At 34.0% G+C, this 24,872-nt stretch overlaps 1 protein-coding gene across 1 annotated transcript; it reads right to left on the bottom strand.

Annotated features, from left to right (window-relative positions):
- Nucleotides 1–9,266: 9,266 nt before the first annotated feature.
- LOC132550322 (con-Ins Tx1-like) lies at nucleotides 9,267–9,995 on the bottom strand. The gene is made up of 2 exons (XM_060214367.1): nucleotides 9,800–9,995; nucleotides 9,267–9,532 (listed from the first exon to the last, which is right to left on the bottom strand). The coding sequence occupies exons 1-2, from the start codon at nucleotides 9,993–9,995 to the stop codon at nucleotides 9,267–9,269; spliced, it is 462 nt and encodes a 153-aa protein (XP_060070350.1).
- Between the last annotated feature and the right edge of the window lie 14,877 nt (nucleotides 9,996–24,872).

Here is a 24,872-nt window from a genome sequence, read left to right as displayed (position 1 = left end):
AACATACCTATCAACATGTACAAACTCATTTTTTTCACCAAAAAACATTTCGTTATTTATAGATAAATGAAATGAAAGGAAGTGAAATAAAATGAGTGGAAAAAATGTTTTTTCAGCTCACCTCAATCGTTTGTTGTCTTGTCAACTTTTGTCTACAAAACGATTAGGCATTATTGGGTAAAAGGGATTCAATTTTGTATAAACGGTGGGTCCGTGGGGCGGGAGGGGCGCATTAGGGGAAATAGAGCAAATGGTTTAAAATCCTACTCTTTCCCTTGGAATGATTAGATTTTGCCCAAATTTGGTAAGAAGTATGTTTGATGAGGGGGAATCGAATTTGTATAAACAATGGGCCTCAGCCCCCCGGAGATGGGAAGGATGAGGCCAAATATTGGAAATAGAGCAAATTGCTTAAAATCCCACTCCTGTAGGAATGATATTGGATTGTGGCCAAATTTTTGTCAGAAGCATCTTTGTGTGAAAGGGAATCAATGTTATATAAACGGTGGATCTCTGCCCACTGGGGCGGTGCCCATCAGGGGAAATAGAGAAAATTGCTTCAAATCCTACTCTTACCGTTGGAATAACTGGACTTTGCCCAAATTTGGCACGAAACATCTTTAGGTGAAGGAGAAATAATGTATAAATGAAGTGTCTCGTCCCCCTGGGGCGGGAGGAGTGGAACCGAATATGGGAAATAGAGCAAAATGCTTACAATCCCCTCCTCTAGGAATGATATTGTATAAACGATTGGTCACAGCCCTCGAGGGCAGGAGGGGAGGGGCTCAATAGGAGAACAGTTTTATATAGTTGAAGCAATTTAGATCCTTGTCTCATAACCATGTATAGCATCGCTAGCGATAAAACACAGTCATGATGAAAGAATTAAACCTGGAGTCTGGCCCGAAGGCCAAGTGAGCTAATGGGATACCGCGGCGTCCGTATAAATTGGTACTAGTCATAAACGACTTACTGGATTTTGAACAAATTCGGTCAGAAGCATCCCTAAGGAAAGAGACAAATGTTCTATCAATGATGGGTCTCGGCACCCAGGGACCTTAAAATCCTACGCCTACTGAAGGGATGATTGGTTTATGCCAAAATTTAGTCTGAAGCAATGTTGAGTGAAGGGGAAGCAATTTGTAAAAACGATAAGCCTTGGTATCCTGGGACAGGAGGGGCGGGGCCCAATGGATAAAAAAGAGTACACTGTTTAAAATCCTACTCCTATAGGAAAGAATGGATATTTCCCAAATTTAGTATGAATTATTAATGGGGAATAAGTTTTGTGTAGATGGTGGGTTTTGTTCCCCTGCAGCAGGAAGGGAAGCGAATTAATTAATTTAAATCTTTAAAATTATGCTTTTTCTATAGGAAATCCTGGATGTTGTCGCGATTTGGTTTGAAGCATTCTTGGTTGATGGGAAATCGATTTTATACAAATAGTGTGTCTCAGACCTGGAGTGGGAGGGTCATGTTCGAATAGGGGAAGTAGGAATGCCTGAATTCTGTAACAGTTTGGTCTGAGACATGCTTGGGTTCCATTTTTATAGGCGAGAGGCGCCCGGGCCAAACAGTGGAAATAAAGTCTTAAAATTTCTTCCTGTGTCGGGATGATAGCATTTTGTACACATTTGATTTGAAGCATCTTTGGGTGAAGAAAATTTAGTTTGCATCTAACCTTCTTGGGGAGGAGAGGCAGGTTCTAAAAGGGGAAATAGGTAATGGTGTTTTGAATACTTTTCCTTGAGTTTAAAGCAGTCAATTTCAGCAAACTATACTAGGTGAGCTATGATCTGACTTTGGCTCAGCAGGTGGTGTGAATTTTCCCAGATGTCGCAAAAGATATAAACAGAAAATCTAGTTTATCGTGTCAGTAAGACTTTGGATTTGAGATAACATTAAGCATATTGCATATATCTGCACGACCAGGAAGTTCTTTAAATGTGAGAATTAAAAACAAAAAATCCTTAAAAAAAATCCACCCCAAGGGAATCGTGAGCCATTTCTGCGAAATTAGCCAGAAGCGCGATAATAATCAACATTTTATCATTTCCATTATGTGGAGTACCATTACGTAATATATGTACAGTGGGATGTAATGTTTATTATATCATACTGACCAAGGTAATACTAACGAACAATATCAAATGTAAACATAAAATTCACTGTTAAACAGATATTTTTCAGAACTTTCCGAAATGATATTTTTTGCCTAGCATTCCTCTCCGTCCAGATTTCCTAGATCACAGTCAGTTTTAAGTCTCCCACAAAGTTCTTCAACAGTACACACATAACCCACAAAGTTCTTCTACACATATAACTACATCCAGTAGTGCAGTTGTTTTTGTGTCATCCCCCCACGCAGATTGGTCTTGGTTGTGCGGAGAGAAAAAAGAACCTACCTTTCTGGAGTCGCTGGAAAATAATTTACCGGAATTTCTGAACACCGCAGCCGGACACACTGCACTGAATGACTTATTATGATAGAACTTCTAATCATATTCATTGTTATCATAAGAAAATAAATGTTATGTCTTTAAGAACAAGTAGCAATGTTGGTTGTCATGCCGGTGAAAACGATGTAATATTAGACATTTTTACCCACGTCCTTATAAAATTAATTTTAGCTAAACATATAAAGCAAAGAGTTGCAATTACTTGTACAAAGAAATAGAGATAATATCACTATGACGATCGTAAAATTCCCCCCATAATTTTCATCAATCTGCACCTTTTGGAGCCATGTGTTACGAGTTTGTCCGTCAGTTGACTTCTTGCACGGAAATCGTGATAATGGGAACAGGCCCTTAAATATCGAATCATGTGCGACATGTAAACACTGCAGGTTAGGGATGCAGGGATGTATAAAATGTTTATCAGTATAAGATTATACAAAATGACAAACATGTACTGTCATTGTTAAGAAATGTGCAATATATATCACCAATGCAGGAAAAGTAAGAATTTATACGATATATCTACGGGAACAGACATGAATTATTAATTCTTTTATGGTTGTGCACATCAAGTGGACTGTATTAGGAATCCAGAAAATGTGGTAAATATTGGCTGAATCTCGGTTCCTTCCATTTTAGAACTTAATCTGATCCAAATACGATCTCCGGTCTCCAGTAAAACTATAGCCGTCGAGGAACCGGAGTTGGGATAAGCACTGATATCCGTTCCGAGGACACTTCCGTTTCGTACCAGTTCACTGACAATCCAAGAGTTGTAGTCGGATTTTACAGTCCAGTAGAAAGCATAAAGTCCCGCCTGAAGGCTTGTGAATATTCCAGTGAATTTATTAAATTGTCCACCCACATTTGTCACCACGTTCTCAAACATCAAGGGGATGTCTTGGCTCACGTTGGGAATTTCATGAGCAAGGATAGCATAGAATGCCACGATGGTATCGGGTGCATCTGGAATCAAGAACAGGAGAGTTTCCACTAAGAGATGTAAAAGAAACAATTTCATTAAAAATCACGTTTGATAATAACTCAAATAGAGCAGCTCATAATGATCATGAAATTTTGACACATTTTTAATGTTTGACACGTTATTATAGGAGTTTCCAGAAGATTAAAAACAAGTAACCTGTCGGAGTATCCCGTAGCTCTTTATTCATCTTCGAATTGGCACTGCCCTTGTCTGTTCTGATATCACCGTTTTTTTCTGCTTTGGCTACTTTTCGTATTTTAGATTCCTCTCCATTGTTGGGATCTGTTGACCACTGCGTACCCGGAAGTAGTTTCGTGAGCATGCCTAACTTTTTTTGTAGGAGTTCATTTTCGGTCTTCAACTCGTCAATGTTGCTTGTCATTTCTGCAACTTGTTGCGCATCCCTTATGTGCCTAGTCTCTAGATCTGATAAACGACTTATGACTTCCGATAGGATTCGCTTGTCTACGTTATGTTGATGCTCCAGTTCGTCCATTCGTCGAATAACTTCGGACAAAATTGGATCAAGTGAGTTATCCAAGCCTTTGTATTCACTGAGGGTCTGACGAGAAAACTGTCCGTACACTGTAGACAAAAAGAATGAAATGATGGTCATGCAAATAATATTTTTGGTACACATAGTAGATGCAGCGGAATCCATACGCATGTACACAATAACGATAAGACAGTACATGGTCATTTATCAGGCAATAGAATTAATGGTACGGTTCAAGTCTGGTTAGTTTAATACCAACCTGGTGTGAACTTAAAACAAAATACGCTAAACTTTTAAAGGGTGTTGATTTAAAAAAACATTTTTATACATTTATTTGGACCATTAAAAGCAAAGCAATATTATAATTTTTTAAACATCACCTTTAAGTCTCTTTTTTCAGAGAATTATAAAGCTGATCAGGATTTGCAGCATTTGTAAAGCTGATAAAAATGGGGCTCGATACAGGGTTGTCTGTAAGAATTCAATGGCGTTTAACCATTGATGTATTTCACGAAGTTTTGTTTTTTATTGGGAACTCCAAATGCGACACCTTCATTTTTTCGTCTGTGTTGTATGGAACTAACGTATAAAAGTTAAGGTCAACCTGTAAGTACAACATAAGACACCAATTGAAGTGTTCTGTAAAGGAAAGCGTGTGATAATTAAATAAATAAAACGTTCTCAGAATATGAACTTGAGTTATGAAAATGAAATTATCGGGCACAAAGGCAAAGATAATGACTAGGAAATTGTTACGTCCAGGTCCATATGTAATGAGCCTCTAAGACTGTACAAAGGACACATAGTGAAAAGTACCTCCCAACACAAATTTATTCAATTAACCTGGATTTACAAAGTGCATGTAGCCACTTTGTACGTATAAAATTAAGTAAGGTATATATCTATTCCGTTGCAGCTACGAACTTGTTTATCAAGGAACGAGATAAGATTGAGATATTCCACTTGTGTGTGAAGCAACCTGACTCAAACTGATCTCCACCTTATAGCTGGACTAAAGCTTATACTGAACATACAGAAGCATTATTTGACAGTACCGAGGGCTTCTCTATTTCGTACAAACTCTGTGAACATGCAATCCATAACATGTGTTTCAATGGAAGGCAAACATGCCTGGATATACGTGAAAACGCCGGTTTTCTGACAATAGTGTTATCGAAGGCGATGACATGCCCGTTTCCAGGACTCTATGATTTTGCCGAAGAATTGCATGGAAGGCAGGAATGTTACTTGTCGAACCATGTAACACAAAAATAAGAATTGTTTTGAATGAATTTAATTATCTGCGAAATTTGTGTCATGGGAACTGACAACAATACATATCTACACGTGTCTTCCTTTCTAAAATGTTTCCTAGTTTTTCGTCTTTGTACAAGTTTCTAGCAAAATCCACCTACAAATTCATGGTTGTGTCATTACCGTTGCTTCCTCTACCCATCTCGAACTATTGTGCATAGCCTTTTGGAGACTAAGGTTTAATTCGCTTGAATGTATATACAACAATTGCTACATCAACATTCGCGTTAATTTAATAAGACATCGTTGATTTACCTCTTACATGATATTTTTTGGTTACAAGGACTCTTAAGATCATGCGATATGATGTCGACGTTCATTCATATTACTGGTGCTTTCTTCTGTTGTATGCCTGTAACATATTAATATGCCGAGTGGTTTCTTTTGTTATAAGCATGTGACATCATCTCCTTGATGTGAAAATGGTGTGTGTCGTCTATGATGTAGAAGACTCTTATCCTTCCGGAACATGTCCAAATTCTCTTGTAAATTTATCTCTTGATCATATTTCACCATCATCGGTTTTCAGATTGAATTAAGATTCTTTTAGAATGTCTGTATTTTCTTGTTGAGTTTGTTTAGGACGAAATACTGACCCATGACCACTGAATGATAAGAAACCACTTGACATCAAAGAACCATATCAGTCGTAAAAATGCTGGATTTGTGTTTAACACGTCCATGTTTATTATGTTACACATGTTCTTTTCCCATGCAGTTTTACGTTAGGTTTATAAATTTGAATATTTTGAGGATTTATTCCTCTGTTGATTGATGAATTTATTTATATATATAACTGTTTCAATGGTACGACGAGAAACTTTATTGTATATTTTGTTAGGCAAAAGGTCCTGCATGTTACATCAGGAGCATCTTTCTGGCTGATTTATAAAATACTTGGCTACGAGAAAAAAAAATAAAAACTTGTAATATTAAGCTTATGTAAGGACTAATGTACAAGCTTTGCTTGGAGAAGGGGATTTAGCAATTATATATCAGTACCTAACATGGATGGTCACTGAAAGAAAGATAAAACATCGAATAAAAGTTTTAAAAGCACACATTATGAGAGAATGACAAATGCATGAAATGCTGTAGACGTGATTATTTTCATATAATCAGCTTCAACAGGCACACTATGATAATTTTTTTACTTATCATAGTCTATATATGTTATAAAATAGTTACCAAAATGGCATGTGTATGACATAATCAGATAGATGATGGTGATGTCCGGAAATAAATGTTTTGGATTGTTAAGTGTACGGGTCAGTACCATGCATGTGGTACGGTTATTGTGAGGAATGTCCCGGTTAACAATTTATCAATATGTGTATTTCAAAAATGAGAAACACTTTGCGTATCGTATATATGAAAATACAAAACATTAACTTGCAAAATGAAGCTCTCAGCTCGAGTATAATATTTTCCTTAACCTTTCGTTAACCTGTATAATCCTTTGAGAAATGCGATAAAGCTACTCCTGAATGTAGATTGGTGCCTGTTATAATTGATTAAACACTATCTAATATTGACATCCCGGTTAAGATTCATACAATAATTGATTTCTAAGATCTTGAATTTCTTAATGGATATTGTTGTCAGTTACCCTTCAAATTTGAGGAACAACACTGGAAACTTCCGATGGAAATCACTTTTGGTCCTTGAGCATTACTTACTCTGAAAATTCAAAATATTTGTCTATAAAGGCAAAGAAGACTAAAAACTTTCACCAGAATAAATCAAAACTAGTACATTATTGACTGAATTCCATTTAATTGTGAGTTATGGTTTGAATTTCTATCACAAGCTTTATACTTTTAAATAAATGAAAAGAAAAGATTTGAGGTGAAAATAAAATTAATCGAGTTCTGGTATAATATACATATGAATTCTATCGACGAACATCTGAGCGTTGTGGAAACTATTGATAAGAAACAAAATAGTTTCCGGAAGTCACCAGTCATTCATATAAATGATATCATGGGAGCTTAAAACTGATATTCATAAGGACGACAAAAATATTACGATAGCAATTTGAGAATTCACCACTAATGGTAAATCAATATACCTCATAAATCGGACCATTTCAGTCAGAAATCAAAGTTCTGTAGCACGCTGGAAGCTTAAAATCTTTGCGATGGGTACTTTGTGGTAAAGATATCGCTTTCTGCTTATATAGTTGAAAATCCGTCAAAAAGATACCAATTTGCAGCTACATCTGTGATCACATACATATGTCAAAATCTAATTGGACAATCAGTTGGATACCCGGTATGGAATTGCAATTGGATAAACGTTAGTGCACAACTTTCAATATCAAGTGTTTTTCAACTGTTTTCGGAAAGTAAAGCAAAGGAAAGCAAACACTAAATTACTGGGGAGTTTTTCACATAAAGAAGACATAAAAGTTTATTATCATATTGCTATATCTCAGAAACACGATATTGTTATAGAAGCTGGCCAATAACATTTCCAGCCTTCTTCATTACATACCTGACTGAATCAACAATGCTGATTCATTACATCCATACATAAATAACAGAATGCGGACAGAATAATCACGTTACCAAAGAAACCGTGGATTTTTTTATCATTGACGTCATAATTGGATCCGGCCTATTCACTCGACATATGATGTACAAGCAAGGCCAATCGGAATCGTTAGACAGTCGACAAGTGCTTTTACAGGAATAGATAATCACTAAAAAAAATTCAATAATCTTTTCGTACGCCCCTCGAATTTTGGTGGACTAATTATGCAATACAATTTCCCCCGTCTGTCCGTCCGCCCGTTCTTCCGTCTCTCAACGATAATTTGTTCAAACTTTTGGGAAGTTTTCTTTAAGATCTAAAACAAGCAAGACTATAAACGTTTACAATCCCTCTTTTGCTGGTAATGTTTTCTTTTTCATTTCTCTCCAGTAACGTAAAAATATGTGCCACGTTGTTGAATCTTTGCATGGGTGTACTTGTGTGGTTTAGCTTTGCTCTCATTTTGTAAATTCATTTTAAGAACTATCTTTTTTAAACTTTACGTTTAAACTTTTTCTCATAGATCTATACTTCCGCAAAAAAACGTACTACATTTTTTTTCTTCAAATGAATGCTATTGTATCAAACAGATCATTTGACAGAATGTTTTGAAAATAATTTCTGTTTTTCAAAATGCTATTTTTGCAACTTCCGTTCCTGGCCATTTTTCTAATTAATCTTTATGCTTTTGTCTTATTAGCACATACTTATTTCGATATGTCTAGATTTATAAGGAAGTATAGCAGTTGTTATTCTGCTGAAAACAAATGGATGTATAACGAAATTTGTGTTGTTCATTTCTATAGATGAGAAAGTGATAATTTATTCACCATTAAGTAATTTGAAGACAACATGGAGATGAATCAAAATATCATGAAAGAACACTAGGTATTGGAGAAATGACAGTGACAGTACAATATGACATCTATATTTAATCACAGTTTCAATATTTTTTAAAGACAATATAATATGTCGATATTCTTGATCATTTTTGTGACTTCAAAAGCCAGATACATGTACATTCTCCAGATCGCATCTAACATACATATATTAAAAGGAACGAAAGGACTGTATCCAAATTGTGACCGGTAGCTGAATGTCTTCATGATCTGATATGCTTCAAACGACCTCATGTGCATGGATCTAACTTCTGTTCTCACATCAATATTATGTTAAGGTTTAGTTGGTATAATCCCGTTGAGAAAACAATATGCGTAGAGTGGGCTGCAGCAAATGTTCAGCTGGTTTGCGCTTCCCATAATATTACAACATCGTCATGACACAATTTAACCGTCAATCTCCCGACAAAACAGGACAAAGTGATATTAAGAGGGAACAGAAATAATTCATATAAAGTATCACATGTTTTGAACATCAGACACACATTTGGCGAAAAAATGATAACATCCTTTGAATGTGCCCAAAATTATCTGACTTACAGTTACTGCAAATCTAACGCATTACGAGTTTGATCTTGTCACTGGTCGTCTTCCACATTTCCACAGTACATTTTCATTTCATCAAGACCACAATTGTGAACACAACACTCGCACACCAATCCTCCTTGCCTTATTGTAGATATATAGGCGAAAGCGTTTCGTTTTTCAAGTGCTACCTTGCCAAGTTTTTCCATGTTTTTTCTTTTTACTTTATCTAACATATTCGCAGTCTTTGCCCAGTCCACTGTAGGGATATTCGTGTCTCTCTTCATCACTATTTTCGGGTACTGGGACCACGTAACATCTGTAAAAGGAAATAAATGTATAGGATGTACAGGATGATAGTTTTGTGTAAAAACAGGTGTGTCTAACGAGGCTGGGATGGGTTGGGAGCCATAAGAAAAAATTATATAAAAACGACCACTTTAAACTATTATGTGAACATACTGAGACTCAACTGAGTTATTTTTAAAAACTCACTCATATACATGGACATTTATGATGTATGGCAAGATGGCATAAAGTGAAAACTATTTTGCCTGAGCAAAGATATTTTTTCTGTTTGGATTACCTCGAACTTCAGAAGTTCCGCGCTTATTGTATACTGCACGACAGACTAGAGATAGATCATCTGCAAGATGTGTTCCGCAAACACCCATTCGTTCAGTTTCATCAGATGAACACAAGTGGTCTGGACTAGCCACGGCATTGAACAGGTAAAATGTACAGATGATGGCAACAACCATGAGCTTCACCGAAAAAGGCATCACTGCAATTAAATATAGATTAATTAAAGAATGAAAGTAATGAAGAGAGAGCGGATTTAATGCCAGTTAGTAATATCGGTTTCTTTGATTTGTCGTTGTAGTAAAATCAAGAAGAAGAAAAGGAATGTGATTATTTTGCACGACCTGGACATTCATTGTCACAATGAGAACGAAAGAGACTTTTGTCTTTGTGACATTTAAATAATAATTTCCTATGAGCGATGACTGCAAACCACTACATGAATCTGCTACAGTGACAAACCTTTAGAATATGTCCTATACAGACTTGTGAGAGACAAATTGGCTAATGGGCGAATCCTTAACTACTTTATCAATCAAACAAATATACAGTGAAGTCCTTGTCAGTTTTCTTGCTACGGGCGACTAATCCACTCAATCGTAGAAAGATAGGCTAAATAAGTTCATTCGGCCTCACAACTATATTCGTTACGAAGACTTTATTTCATTAAAAAATCATTCTGAAATAGTAAACTAACAAATGATCAAAGTAAATGACGCATTCCAATTTATAGTTAAAGGTTCAGTTCAATTGCGAACCAGTTAAATATCATAATTAGCGGTCATTGTTGATCATAATTTTTGCCTACATGGTAAGATTTAATATGACATTTAACGACTGGCGCAATTGGTATTGAAATAATTACCATATTGATAACCACACATTAAAATCGTCCTAACTGGTTATTTCCATATGAAAAATATGCAATTCGCTCTGTAACCTATAAACGTATTTAATGAATTTAATTACCTACTATTCAATATGAAGATGAATTAACTTCAGGTTTATTCATTTAAATACTGAAGAGTAAAGAATGCTTTTATAGTACACTGGCTAAAATAATGGTACACTCACATTCATGATTTCAGATTTAATATTAAGGACAGTCAGTTAATTTTTTACAGTATTAGAATAGCTAACGGTATATTAAGCCAACTGAACACTACATGCATGCTATCATCAGAGTGTCTAAATCGTTAATGAATTATAACATTGAAGGGCAATTTTTCACATTAGTAAAACGTACTTAATTAAACATATACTTTTGTTCTGAAATATTCAAAACCTAAACTGATTCAATTTCAAATACATGTCTTGTTGAAATATAATTTAAGTATAATACGCAACTAGAAACAATAAAGACAAAAGCAGTGTATTTGTAACAAACAGCAGAATGTTTTAAATTCGAAACTGGATTAAAACCTGAAGTCATTTTTTCTTACCTCAAGTCAATACTTCCTGTTTGTTTGGACCGAATAATACAATCTTCTACGTAAGCTCCAATATTGTAGGCACCAATTTTGGTTTGGTTACGAATCCCAGCGTCCTTATTTATATTGTCCAAATGTATATAAATCTGTTTCTTATGATGGCGAATCCTTACAACTGTTTCAATATCCGACAAATATCCTGGGCAGAGAACAACAGGAGTTTAGCAGAGACCGTTTTAGCCATCTGTCACCTCATGTCGACATATTGACGATGTGTATGGATACTTTATTACTAGAGGAAATGTTCAGCTACGTGTATCTAGTAATTTTAGTTTTTGTATCAAAAGAATATACAAAATGTCTTATTCGTTTAAGCATTACTTTACACATATCTACGCAAAATTCCTTTTAAACGGCAGATAACCAGCCTACTTAACCTTTCTAGCCATTTAATAGATTATCAATATGAAGTATTTTCTGAAAATAAAAATAGTTTAAACTACAACATTAATGACACATAATTAACTTACATCTGTTCATCCCAGGCGCAAGTTCGAGAACATTTGTATTATTAAGCCTATATATCCAGATCAGAGTTTAAAAGAATTAGTATCCCGAATATGGATCAGAGTGCTATTATCTAGGTCATGATTATAAACACATTCAGTTAGCCTCCAATGTTTATCCAATCGGGATTCGAAAGTTTTGACTGTTGGTGACGTTACAACGGCATTAGGAAGTGAGTTCCACTGGTTTACCACCCGTTCGCAGAAAGAATACTTCCTCAGATTTAATCTGCTCCTCCTTTTTAATACTGGAAAACTGTGCCCTCTTGTTATCTTGTTATTGTTTTGTATCAGGAAATCCTCCGCGACAACCCTATCATATACTCCATGTGTTTATTTGTATACTTGAATAATACCTCCTCTCAATCGTCCGTGCCTCAGTGTCGGTAATTTTAGGATCCATAGCCTGCTTTTATAGCTTACGTTTTTTTGTTTTTTTGTTTCGTTGCTCTTCTTTGCACATTTTCCAACTCATTTCTGTCTTTTTGCAGATAGGGATTCCAGACTGTAAATTTCCGTATCATCTGTAAATAAATATGTTCTTGCGTTAATAGTTTCCAGAAGATCATTGATGTAAACTACAAAAAGGGATGGGCCTGTGGGATCCCACTTGTTACCGCTCTCCAGTCTGACATTTCCCAATTTACTGACTTTACTGTTTTCTGCCAATTAAGAAATTTTGAACCCATTTGACTATTTCTGGTGATAGTCCATATGTCTTTTATTTGCCCAAGAGGCTCTGACATGGGACATTGTCGAATGTTTTCATAAAGTGTAGATAAACAGTCTGGATTGATCCGCCCTGATCGATAACCTCTGTCCAATGATCAATGACTTTTATCATCTGTAAGACAGTTGACCTTCCGTTGACGAGTCCAAATTGGTGCTTACTTAGGAGATTATCTTCCAGGTGGGTCATTATTCTTGTCCTGGTGATTTTCTCCGTAGTTTTGCATAGTACACTCGTAAAGCTAATTGGCCTGTAATTTGCTGGTGATGTATTGTTCCCCTTTTTATGTATTGCAGTAAATCTGACCTTCCTTCCAACTTTCAGGATATTCTCCAGACTTTAAGAGTTAAAGATATCACATAAAGGGGTTTTCGATATATCAGCAGTTTATTTAAGTACTCTCGGATGAATGTTATCTGGTCTTGGCGATTTAGGGGGGTTCAATGATTTTAAAATGCTATTGTTGAAGCTCTGAAATTTCGGTATCGACACACGGACTGTTTACGGAAAAAAACCTTTTCAAAACTGGGATATAGCCTTGCGGTTCGACCGTGAATACACTCGAGAAAAAAGTTTGCTAATCATTCGCCTTCTCCTTATCAGTTTTAGCGACTAATGCTTCGTTTCCACGCTTGATGAGCAGATCAGGGATTCTGGATCTTGTTTTCGTTTTTGAGCTTGTATATCTCCAAAACTTCTTACGGTTAGTTTTTACTGAAAATATTGTTCCGTGATCACTTTTTCCCCAGTGTGCTTCGTTTTTTAATATTACTTATCATATCCTTTTCATTTGAAAATAGCAAACCTAGAATGCTGGGCTCGTAATTCGCTCTTACTCTTGTTGGAGTATTGATATATTGAAACAGAAATGAGTCTTTCACCGCCTCTAGAAATTTATATTCCAGACTATTTGATCCCCTAGACGATATCCATTGATACCAGTCTATATTTTTCAAGTTGGAGACTCCCATTATCAGTAAGTGAGATGTTTTTATTTCCTCTATATTGGTAAATAGTGTGCATAAATCCAAATCATTTTCATCTATGCTGTTAGGATTCCTGTAAAAGCATCCGATTGTTAAGACATTCCCATTATCCAGATTAATTCTAATCCACATCTGCTCGTCAAACTTAATTGTTCTTTCCGCTGCTCTTAGATTTTGTGCCGTGTATATATCGATTCCTCTCAATCCATGGTCTTGGTTTATTTCCCCAGGAAAAACTTCGAAGCCTTCTATGCACAACTCATATTTGTTTATCCAGTACCTTGAATTTTTAGGAAAAGTCTCGACTATTCCAACGATATCCAGTTTCTCCTGTCTGGTGATAGATTTTAGTTCTTCTATTTTGTTTGTAAGTGTGTCAGCGTTTGTAAACATGCATCGGAGTTTATGTGTATGTTTTATTAAGCCCTTTTCACTGCAAACCGTACGATCCTCCTGTTCCACGGCGGTCCCAGTACCCGGAGTATATATACCCTCGACTCATTTCTTTCTCTTGATTTTGCCTCTTCCCTCAGGGCGGCTTCCTCTTCCCGTTCCTTTATGGTAAGATCGTAACGTATCCAGATGCTGCTGTATTTTCATTGTCCTTAAGTGCAGATATATTTTGAAAGAAAACTTTCTTTTTCTCGGACGATGAAAAAGAAACTAAGATAGGCCTACATTTGTTCTTGGATTTATCGTACTTGCCAAGTCTAAATACTTTGGCGACATTGTCCTCATATTTCACTCAGCATGTCTCAAACATTTTCTGTATTTCCGTTTCATCTACAATTTTCCTTGCTCTCCCGTCGTTAACAGTTTGTTCCTTTACGCCGAATACAACGATGTTTAATTCCTTAGATTTTCTCTCAATTAGTTCTGAGATAACATCTTGCTGTGTATCTTTATATTATATATCTGCTATGAGTTTGCTTACCTCTTTTCTAATTAGTTCCTTAACATGTTCCTCGTTGCACTTGCTCTGTATCAAATTCTCCATGGATTTGATTCTGTCCTCCAAGATCTCAATGATTTCGGCATGTATTTGCTCAATTTGGATGTCTGTTTGGAGATTTTTTTCTCTACAGTAGCGAGATAACAAGAGGACTAGCGGCCTTGACTGTCACCTGAGATAAACAATACTTAATATAAAGGTTAAAGGATAGTTATCAAGTGTAAGTCATTGTCAATACATGCATACCATCAAAACTCTCATCCTAAACTGATAGTTCTCACAAAATTATTTCCAGTAGGAAATAAACAATGTTATGCTCAAAAATGCAATTTTCCTATGAAAATAACAGTAAAGTCTCAAAAAATATTCCTCCCCAGGAAGAAATATGAGACTTATTTTGGTAATAAAAACACCTTAAGATGCTTCCATCCTTGCAGAGCTTTTTATTCTTCCATATCTGGGTGTTGAGAAGAAGATTTTTGAGATTTAAGTCAATTTGACTGGACGTCAGCCAGGATCAATATGGGCATACATCAAGCCATCATCCTTCAATCATAATTCTAACAAAGTTTGAAATATTTCAATAATTAAATTTTAGGCCCCAGAAGGTTTCTACAAAATTTCATTGAAATCGCATCTGGGGGTTTTTGAGAAGAAGTTTAGAATGTTTAATTGTTTACAGATGCACACTGCTGCATGAAGGTGATTAGAATAGGTTCCCATGAGACTTTGTTCAACATAGTGCAAGACCTGAAATAACACATCAAACCACAAACAAATGCAATTGTTTATTACTTTACTCATTCATCTGCAATACAACGAAATATCTTAAATATTTAATCACTTGGTCTACCTAAAATATTTGTACTGCAAAACTTACATATGTTAGTATGTTAATAAAAGAACTTATAGATAAAGGACAGGAGACAGGTCAGTTTTCATCAGTAAAGGTAAGAGATTGCCAGTGTACATCTGTATATTTTGTCTCGTTTATTAATACAAGCATTTACTAGCAGAACTTTCAGCTAGCTATTTATATGACAAAACATCTGCATCACTATTGTCATTAGACATATGAATAACATCTCCATTATAAAAATAAAAAAATATACTTGACTTTCTTTTCAGCAAAGACTGAAAGAAATGGAAGAATGACCTATCAGAAAACACACTGCCTTCTTATGAAACCTTCCTATAATGTCAGCCTCATTGTTCATTAATAATTATATGGATGTCATAGCTCAATAATAATTATATGGGTGTCTTTGATACATAAATCAAAGAATTCTAAACATGTTCGTGTTTATCTACATCTGTTACATTGTCTACATATTCCGACGTCTTTGATAAATAATTGTCTATTTATGCAAGAAGCCCAGAAAAATGAAAAATTCTTATACGTTTCACTTAATTCAATCTCGCACCAAATGGAAACAACTGTAAGACACTCTATATCAAATCTTTAATAAGTCAATGTGACCATGGTGTGAAAAAAGGTTTTAAAATTTGGAAAATGGTTTTACTTTTGATTTTGATGGTCTATACAAGAGGTTTCTCCTACCCAAGGAAGCAAGATATCAAACTTGTGCTTAATGTCATCAAAGCCTTATTGCATATTGATTTTAGTAGCATTTGAGAGGCATCATTGACAGCTCTTCTTCAACAAGAGGACTAGCGGCCTTGACTGTCACCTGAGATAATAATACTGAATATAAAGGTTAAAGGATAGTTATCAAGTGTCATGAAACAGAAATTGTGACACTGAATGCAGTAAGTCATTGTCAATACATGCATACCATCAAAACTCTCATCCTAAACTGATAGTTCTCACAAAGTTATTTCCAGTAGGAAATAAACAATGTTATGCTCAAAAATGCAATTTTCCTATGAAAATTTCAGTAAAGTCTCAAAAACATATTCCTCCCCTGGAAGAAATGTGAGACTTATTTTGATAATAAAAACACCTTAAGATGTTTCCATCCTTTCAGAGCATTTGATTCTACCATATCTGGGTGTTGAGAAGAAGATTTTTGAAATTTAAGTCAATTTGACTGGATGTCAGCCAGGATCAATATGGGCATACATCAAGCCATCATCCTTCAATCATAATTCTAACCAAGTTTGAAATATTTCACACTATAATCACACTATATCCGAGTGGACAAGCTTATAATTAGATATATATGTTATGTGTTAAGATGACCTTTGACTTAAAGAGTAGCATCGGCCTCATACAAATAATAATAGAAACTAGAAATTGTTGTTAACAATTTGGCGGGCTTTTCACTTCTTTGGCGACAAGTTGACCGGAAGTTGACATTTATCCTGATAACAATATATGAAAAAGATTCCTTGTTTGTTAGTCTCTACAACATATCCAAAGATGAGCTTTGAATCTCACTTTGAATATGTCACTAAATGGTAGAAGACATCTGGGGAAATCTTCTCAGTAAAAATTTGATAAAATATAGCCTATCAATATTGATCTAGAACGAGTTTTTCCTATTTGTCGGCATTTTTAAAAGATCAAAGGAAATTTTCAAAATGGCGCACAGCGGAAATGGTAAACGTTTCAGAAGAACTGAAAACACTAAATTCATCGGAGGGACGTTCTGCATCGATCTGCTGAAAAAAATATTTTAAAAGTTCAAAATTGAAAAAAATTAAAAATTTGTTAAATTTTGAAAACTTTACCCAACAGCGAGCTTTTTTATTCGACATATTCTCTGATAACATGTCATGACAAAAATTTAGATAAGGAAATTCTCTACAAATAATATACCCTGCACAAACTCTGTATAATCAACGGTTTTGGAGATATCGTCGTTTTTAAGTTTATAACTTATGACGTCATGGCGGCCATATTGGATTTTTGACCTACTTAAAAAATCTGCATCGTCACCTTCCAGTATGTACCTATAACATAGTCAATACATATTAGGTGTGGTCTTTACCGTTTAAAAGATTACGAACCCACAAATTTCGGAAGAAAAATAATAATAATAATAGAAACTAGAAATTGTTGTTAACAATTTGGCGGGCTTTTCACTTCTTTGGCGACAAGTTGACCGGAAGTTGACATTTATCCTGATAACAATATATGAAAAAGATTCCTTGTTTGTTAGTCCATACAATATATCCAAAGATGAACTTTGAATCTTGAAACATTAAGGAGATATAATTACATAATAACAAGGAAATACACTTTTTAAAGGTTCAAACATATTTGACCCCTGTGACCTTGAATGTCGGTCAAGGTTATTCATATTTGCAAGCCTTATAATGTAACATCTGATAATCAATATATCACCAATATTAGTTCTCTAGACCTTGTGAAACTTGACAAGAAGATTGTTGAACACTGGTACCCTATTTTGTATATTTGAACTTTGACCCCTTTGGGAAACCGGAAGTCGACCTTTTGAGGGAAGTTTTCCTTATGACAATCACTTGGAAGTCTCCACAGAAGGTTTATAATCAATTTTCATCATTGTATGCCTTCTAGAAATTGCCAGTTACATATCCTTCTTGTACATGAAATATCAAGCCTCTAGGCCTTCCAGAACTTGAGAAGAAGTTTTTCAAAGATTGGTACCCTTAATAGCACTTTTCAACATTGACCCCTACCGCAAACCGGAAGTTGAATTTTGAGGTACGTTTCTCTTATATCATTTGACAGGAAATGTCCACAGAATATTTATGTCCAAAATTGAAGACCTTGGGCAGCTTAACAAAGGAGAAATTACCATTACCAATTTCTACATAATTGACCCATGTGACCTTGAAAGTGGTTCAAGGTCATTTATATTAACAAACTTGATAGATAATTGATCAGATATCTTACACATGAAATATCAAAAAAAATCGGCATCGACAAGTTCATATACTTATCTACATATAGGTGAATAGACTGTATATCTATATATTTCAATTTAAAAGATTACGAACCCACAAAATTGGAAGAAGAATAATAATAAGAATAATAAGAATAATAAGAAACCGAACAAAAACAATAGGTCTTTTCACCACTTAGTGAAAAGCCCTAATAATAAGAAACCGAACAAAAACAATAGGTCTTTTCACCACTTAGTGAAAAGCCCTAATAATAAGAAACCGAACAAAAACAATAGGTCTTTTCACCACTTAGTGAAAAGCCCTAATAATAAGAAACCGAACAAAAACAATAGGTCTTTTCACCACTTAGTGAAAAGCCCTAATAATAAGAAACCGAACAAAAACAATAGGTCTTTTCACCACTTAGTGAAAAGCCCTAATAATAAGAATAATAATAATAATAATAATAAGAAACCAAACAAAACAATAGGTCTTTTCACCAAATGTTGAAAAGCCCTAATTAAGTTCCTTGCTTAACTATATACTATCTATTATTAATGTGTTCCCCTTACATAAATTGGGTGGGATGGTGGCTTGAGAAAATCCAAGAATTATGCACTGGTTTTCTAATATAAATCTGGTATTTTGAGACAATTTTTACCAAATTGTGCAAATTACATTTATCTGAATATCTTAATACATTTAAAAACATTTTCAACTCTAATATTTTGATAACTACTGTATGATAAAATGCAAAATGCACTGAAATGTTAAAATACAGCTGTTAATATGACATGTGCAACTTAAGAGCAAGAAAACAAGTAAAAAAATGAAAATTCCCTCTACTCTACCTACTTCAAATTCTCAGTTAAGATCAACATCAACTTCAGATTACACTAATTTTAAAGTACTTTAGTACCTTCCACATTAATGACAAATATGAATATAAAAAAAACCCAAAAACCCTGAAAAAACAAAAATCAGGTGTGCTTATATACTGATGCTATCATTTACACTGGAAAACAGCAATTATTAGGAATATGATCACCATTGACAGTAAATCTGTTTAATCTCAAACAATTCACAAATTCATTTTGAATTTTCAACATGTTTGTTGTGAGGTAGAGAATTCTGGCATGGAAGAGTTAATTCCCCTCTTTAGTGTTATTTATGAAAGCATTATCTATCCATTATCCAGTATTCTCATAACTAAGTCACCATATTTCCTCATTTCTTCAGAACATTGCCACTTTAACATAAATACCATAAAAACAAATAACCAAATACTAGCTAAAACAATTATACATATTGTATGAAACTCCAATGAAATATATGTTTATATATTGCATAACTTGCATTACATAAACTAAGATGAAATGATACACCTTCTTGCTTTCATCGACACGAGTTTCAACTAATTATTGCTTCACAACTGCTGTTAAATACATGAAGTCAACTAAATATGAAATATATAACAAAACAAATAACAGACAAAAATAAGATGTATCACATCCTTTTGTTTCAATGAATATTATCCCAAAAAGACTTTGGAATCACATCTGTTCAATAGATTGTCCTTTATGAAGTTCCTCACTGAATTCGGTCAAATTCTAAAAATATTGGTATTATACAATTGGTATTTTTTAATATTTGACTACACAAGTGATATGTTCTGATTTTTTCTTTGAATTTGTCCATAAACATAAAATAGTAATGACAGGATACTAGTCAAACAAAATGTTAGTCCTGGATCACAACTTCTTTCAGAAGTAACAGAATTTCTAATAGCTTTTCTTTGTACTTAGTACTTGATAATGACATCTCATTTTCACAAATATGTACCTAATATCCAAATAGTTCTGTCTATCTCAACATGTGATCCATTTCTGTATCCTTTCTGATCAAGTAATCCCATTTCAATTATAATCTCATAATGTGACTCATTTCAATAATAATCTCATAATTTGACCTTTTTCAGTATCCCATCTCATAATTTGACCTATTTCATTATCCCATCTAATGATTTGACGTATTTCATTATCCCATCTCATAATTTGACCTATTTCAGTATCCCATCTCATAATTTGACCTATTTCAGTATCCCATCTCATTATTTGACCTATTTCAGTATCCCATCTCATAATTTGACCTCTTTCAGTATCCCATCTCATAATGTGAAATAATTCAGTATCTCATCTCATAATTTGACCTCTTTCAGTATCCCATCTCATAATTTGACCTATTTCAGTATCCCATCTCATAATTTGACCTATTTCAATATCCCATCTCATAATTTGACCTCTTTCAGTATCCAATCTCATAATGTGAAATAATTCAATATCCCATCTCATAATTTGACCTATTTCAGTATCCCATCTCATAATTTGACCTATTTCAGTATCCCATCTCATAATTTGACCTATTTCAATATCCCATCTCATAATTTGACCTCTTTCAGTATCCAATCTCATAATGTGAAATAATTCAATATCCCATCTCATAATTTGACCTATTTCAGTATCCCACCTCATAATTTGACCTCTTTCAGTATCCCATCTCATCATGTGAAATAATTCAGCATCCCATCTCATAATGTGAAATAATTCAGCATCCCATCTCATAATGTGACCCAATATATAGTATGCTGTCTAATCATCAGATTGATCTGTTCAGTACCTTGTTCAATTTCTAAACAATCCAATTCAGCAAGATGCAAATGCAAATTTTTGTGAATTAAGACAAAAATGAAGCTATGAAACCTTTATCAAATTTAAATGATAATTTAAATAACCATAATCTGGTCCATACTACATACAAATACTAAAGAATTCATAACAAAACAGATAAAATTACACACCGGGATTATAAGAACTATAAATTTACACTATAACGATCTAAGTGAAAGTAAAAATTCATGGAGCACATCTGTGATTACCCAACATTAAATATGATTACCTCTTGGTACAACCAAACAGTGTACCTGCATGAGTAAACAAGCAACTCTTTTATATGGCACATGTAATGCTGTAACCTTTGCCTGGGTTTAAACTTGAAAATTTACCACAAAATATTATTATTGCTAAATATCACACCAACAATTTTTCAATCTTAATCTGTATTAGGTTTAATCTAATTGATGACAAAAGAGGAAAAAATGAAAATATTTCAAATGTCATTAATATATATATATGAAATTCCACAGGCACAACATAATTATACCTTACCTAGCCTACTTTGTTAGTATGATAATTTGTTAGCAAAATGCAAAATACATAAAATACATGTCTCCCACACCTTTTAAAATATCAAATTTCCAAGTTATTTCTAACAGACCTACACAATATTCAAGACATCGACGTTAAAATATCTGAGTAAGATGGAGTTATTATTATAGTTAACACTGAATCTTAAAAACACTTAATCTTAAAAACAAACAGGATGTTTCAGGATTTTCTTTTACATATGAGATTCGTGAAACAAATTTGATTAAGGTTTTTATATTTGACTTGACCTATGGCAACGTTGAATGAAAAAAAATTGTGACAATTTCACATAACTTAGATACTTTTGCAAACATATAAATACATATAAATTGGCAATACATCTTATTCTCACTCTAGCTTTATTTGATGATGTCACATGCATAAATATGATGTCACAATGAAAACAATGAGAATTTTCACAGCTACATCAGGTTATATTACCAGGTAAAGCAAATACCTATCTAATATGTGCTGACACAATAGGGTAGTTGTGTGAAATATCTAAACAGTTTCAAGCACTATACCGCTATCAGACTGTCAAAAAGATGTGAATGAAATTCTAGCAATTGTCATATACACGCATAATTAACTTGAATGGATAAAGAGGGACTAGTACATGTAGAAGATTTAATATTCTTATATCAATAGTGTTACGATGGTTAAGTACTAGATTACTTGTTAAGTTCTGTAAGTCTTTCAGTAAAACAATGGATAAGAGAAGCAAAAGTGGTTCAATAAAATGTACATGTTATTATTATCATTAGTAAGTAAAAATAATGATTATATTGATATATAGCTTCATGTGACATATGCCTGCATTTGTAGCAGAACTATTTCTACTGGGTTTTTCTATGATAAGAAAAGCAAAATACAATTTCAAAAATAACTTTTAAGGCTTTTTTCTTCTGTTTCTGAACATATAAAGTTCTGAATTGTTGACTTCGGTATTGTGATCGCTTTAATTTGTATAAATTTTTCTGTCTTAATCAATACAGATTTCACCTAGTTTGAAATCTTCTTTTTTCTGTCTTCATTAATAGAGATATAATCTAGTTTGATATCTTCATTTTTCTGTCATCTATTCAGATACAACCTAGTTTGATATCTTCATTTTTCTGCCTTCATTAATACAGATTTAACCTAATTTGATATCTTCATTTTTCTGCCTACATCAATGGAGATACAACCTAATTTGATATCTTCATTTTTCTGCCTTCATTAATACAGATTTAACCTAATTTGATATCTTCATTTTTCTGCTTACATCAATGGAGATACAACCTAATTTGATATCTTCATTTTTCTGCCTACATCAATGGAGATACAAACTAATTTGATATCTTCATTTTTCTGCCTTCATCAATGGAGATACAACCTAATTTGATATCTTCATTTTTCTGCCTCCATCAATGGAGATTTAACCTAATTTGATATCTTCATTTTTCTGCCTCCATCAATGGAGATTTAACCTAATTTGATATCTTCATTTTTCTGCCTTCATCAATGGAGATACAACCTAATTTGATATCTTCAGTTTTCTGCCTACAACAATGGAGATTTAACCTAATTTGATATCTTCATTTTTCTGCTTACATCAATGGAGATACAACCTAATTTGATATCTTCATTTTTCTGCCTACATCAATGGAGATACAACCTAATTTGATATCTTCATTTTTCTGCCTTCATCAATGGAGATACAACCTAATTTGATATCTTCATTTTTCTGCCTTCATCAATTTAATATCTTCATTTTTCTGAGATACAACCTAATTTGATATCTTCATTTTTCTGCCTCCATCAATGGAGATTAATTTGATATCCTAATTTGATATCTTCATTTTTCTGCCTCCATCAATGGAGATTTAACCTAATTTGATATCTTCATTTTTCTGCCTTCATCAATGGAGATACAACCTAATTTGATATCTTCAGTTTTCTGCCTACAACAATGGAGATTTAACCTAATTTGATATCTTCATTTTTCTGCCTTCATCAATGGAGATACAACCTAATTTGATACCTTCATTTTTCTGTCTTTATCAATGGAGATTTAACTCAGTTTCATATCTTCACAACAGTAGTTACCATACTCAGTCTTACAATTCTCTGACTATAATGTAATAATCACATGACTACCTTCAAAAAATGTAAAATAGTACTGTAACCCCTATGAAACCATTACATCATCACTATTAATACATTTTCTGAATTTCCACAATGACGATCAATATAACTGCATCAGATGTGGGTAAATGATAGTAGATAGCACAATCATGCTAGACCAGAATTAAAGACTTGCTGCATATTGAATTAATGATACTTACAGCTTATCGTCTATCATCAGTGGGTCAAACTACATGTACCTTTCTACGAAAGTATGGCAGAGACCTTAGATTAATCTAATTCAAAGTCCTTCAGTTGGTCCTATCTCTAACGTGGGGACACATTAGCTTGTTTGGTAAAATGTTGGCCTACATGTAGCTATAGGTATTGATCTAATGCTTTGTTTCATGATCCGTTCTCATGATCAGTGCAGTTTTTTTTTCAGGAAGCATAAAAACGGACCAGTCTGTGCTGCTGTGGTTGTGTCTTTTGTCAAGACACCTTACCTAAATTGCTTTGGATGGCATGTGCATGTTGGGACTATCGTACATTGTTCTGTGAGGTAGTCATCAGGTATTACAAGGAAATCTCGCTGTGAATGACTCTTGGTTGTCCATGTAGCAGTAAACCAAGCAAACGAGGTAACTAATTAACATATCTCTCTCTCTCTCTCTCTCTCTCTCTCTCTCTCTCTCTCTCTATATATATATATATATATATACAAACATCATACACACACATGTGTCTTTAAAAACTCAACTTTCATAGCAATCATAACAAAGTCATTAGTGCTGTACTTAATTCAGTAACAAATATTATAGACATCAGGTACAACTGAAAACAATTCCATTCCATGTGTTTAGCACTATGTTCATATCGTCTTCCTTTCTATCAACATGTATATAGCTTACAAGTACATTACATGCCATACTTTTGGACATATTATAACATATATGAAGTAGCACAAATGAAAAGAAAGACATTTTAATGTCCTGTAAGCATCTCAATCAAACAATCTATTGCTTATCTATAGCTTACATAGTTGTACTCCTTATCCCTCACCTTTTGCCTCTGATCCAAATCTATGGAGGATTTAATCCATCAAGGAGGTCTTAAGATATCTTGTAATCAATCCTTTTCATTCAAAAATCAGGCACACTAATATTTGTGAATTTTGAATCCATTGATTGTAAAAATCCTATTTCATACT

The sequence above is a fragment of the Ylistrum balloti genome, unplaced genomic scaffold, assembly GCF_031769215.1.
Source record: "Ylistrum balloti isolate Yb309-2 unplaced genomic scaffold, AGI_CSIRO_Ybal_v1 Utg370120, whole genome shotgun sequence".
Classification (NCBI taxonomy): Eukaryota; Metazoa; Mollusca; class Bivalvia; order Pectinida; family Pectinidae; genus Ylistrum; species Ylistrum balloti.
The sequence above is the reverse complement of the archived record's forward strand: the minus strand, read 5'-3'. Positions and strand labels throughout refer to the sequence as shown.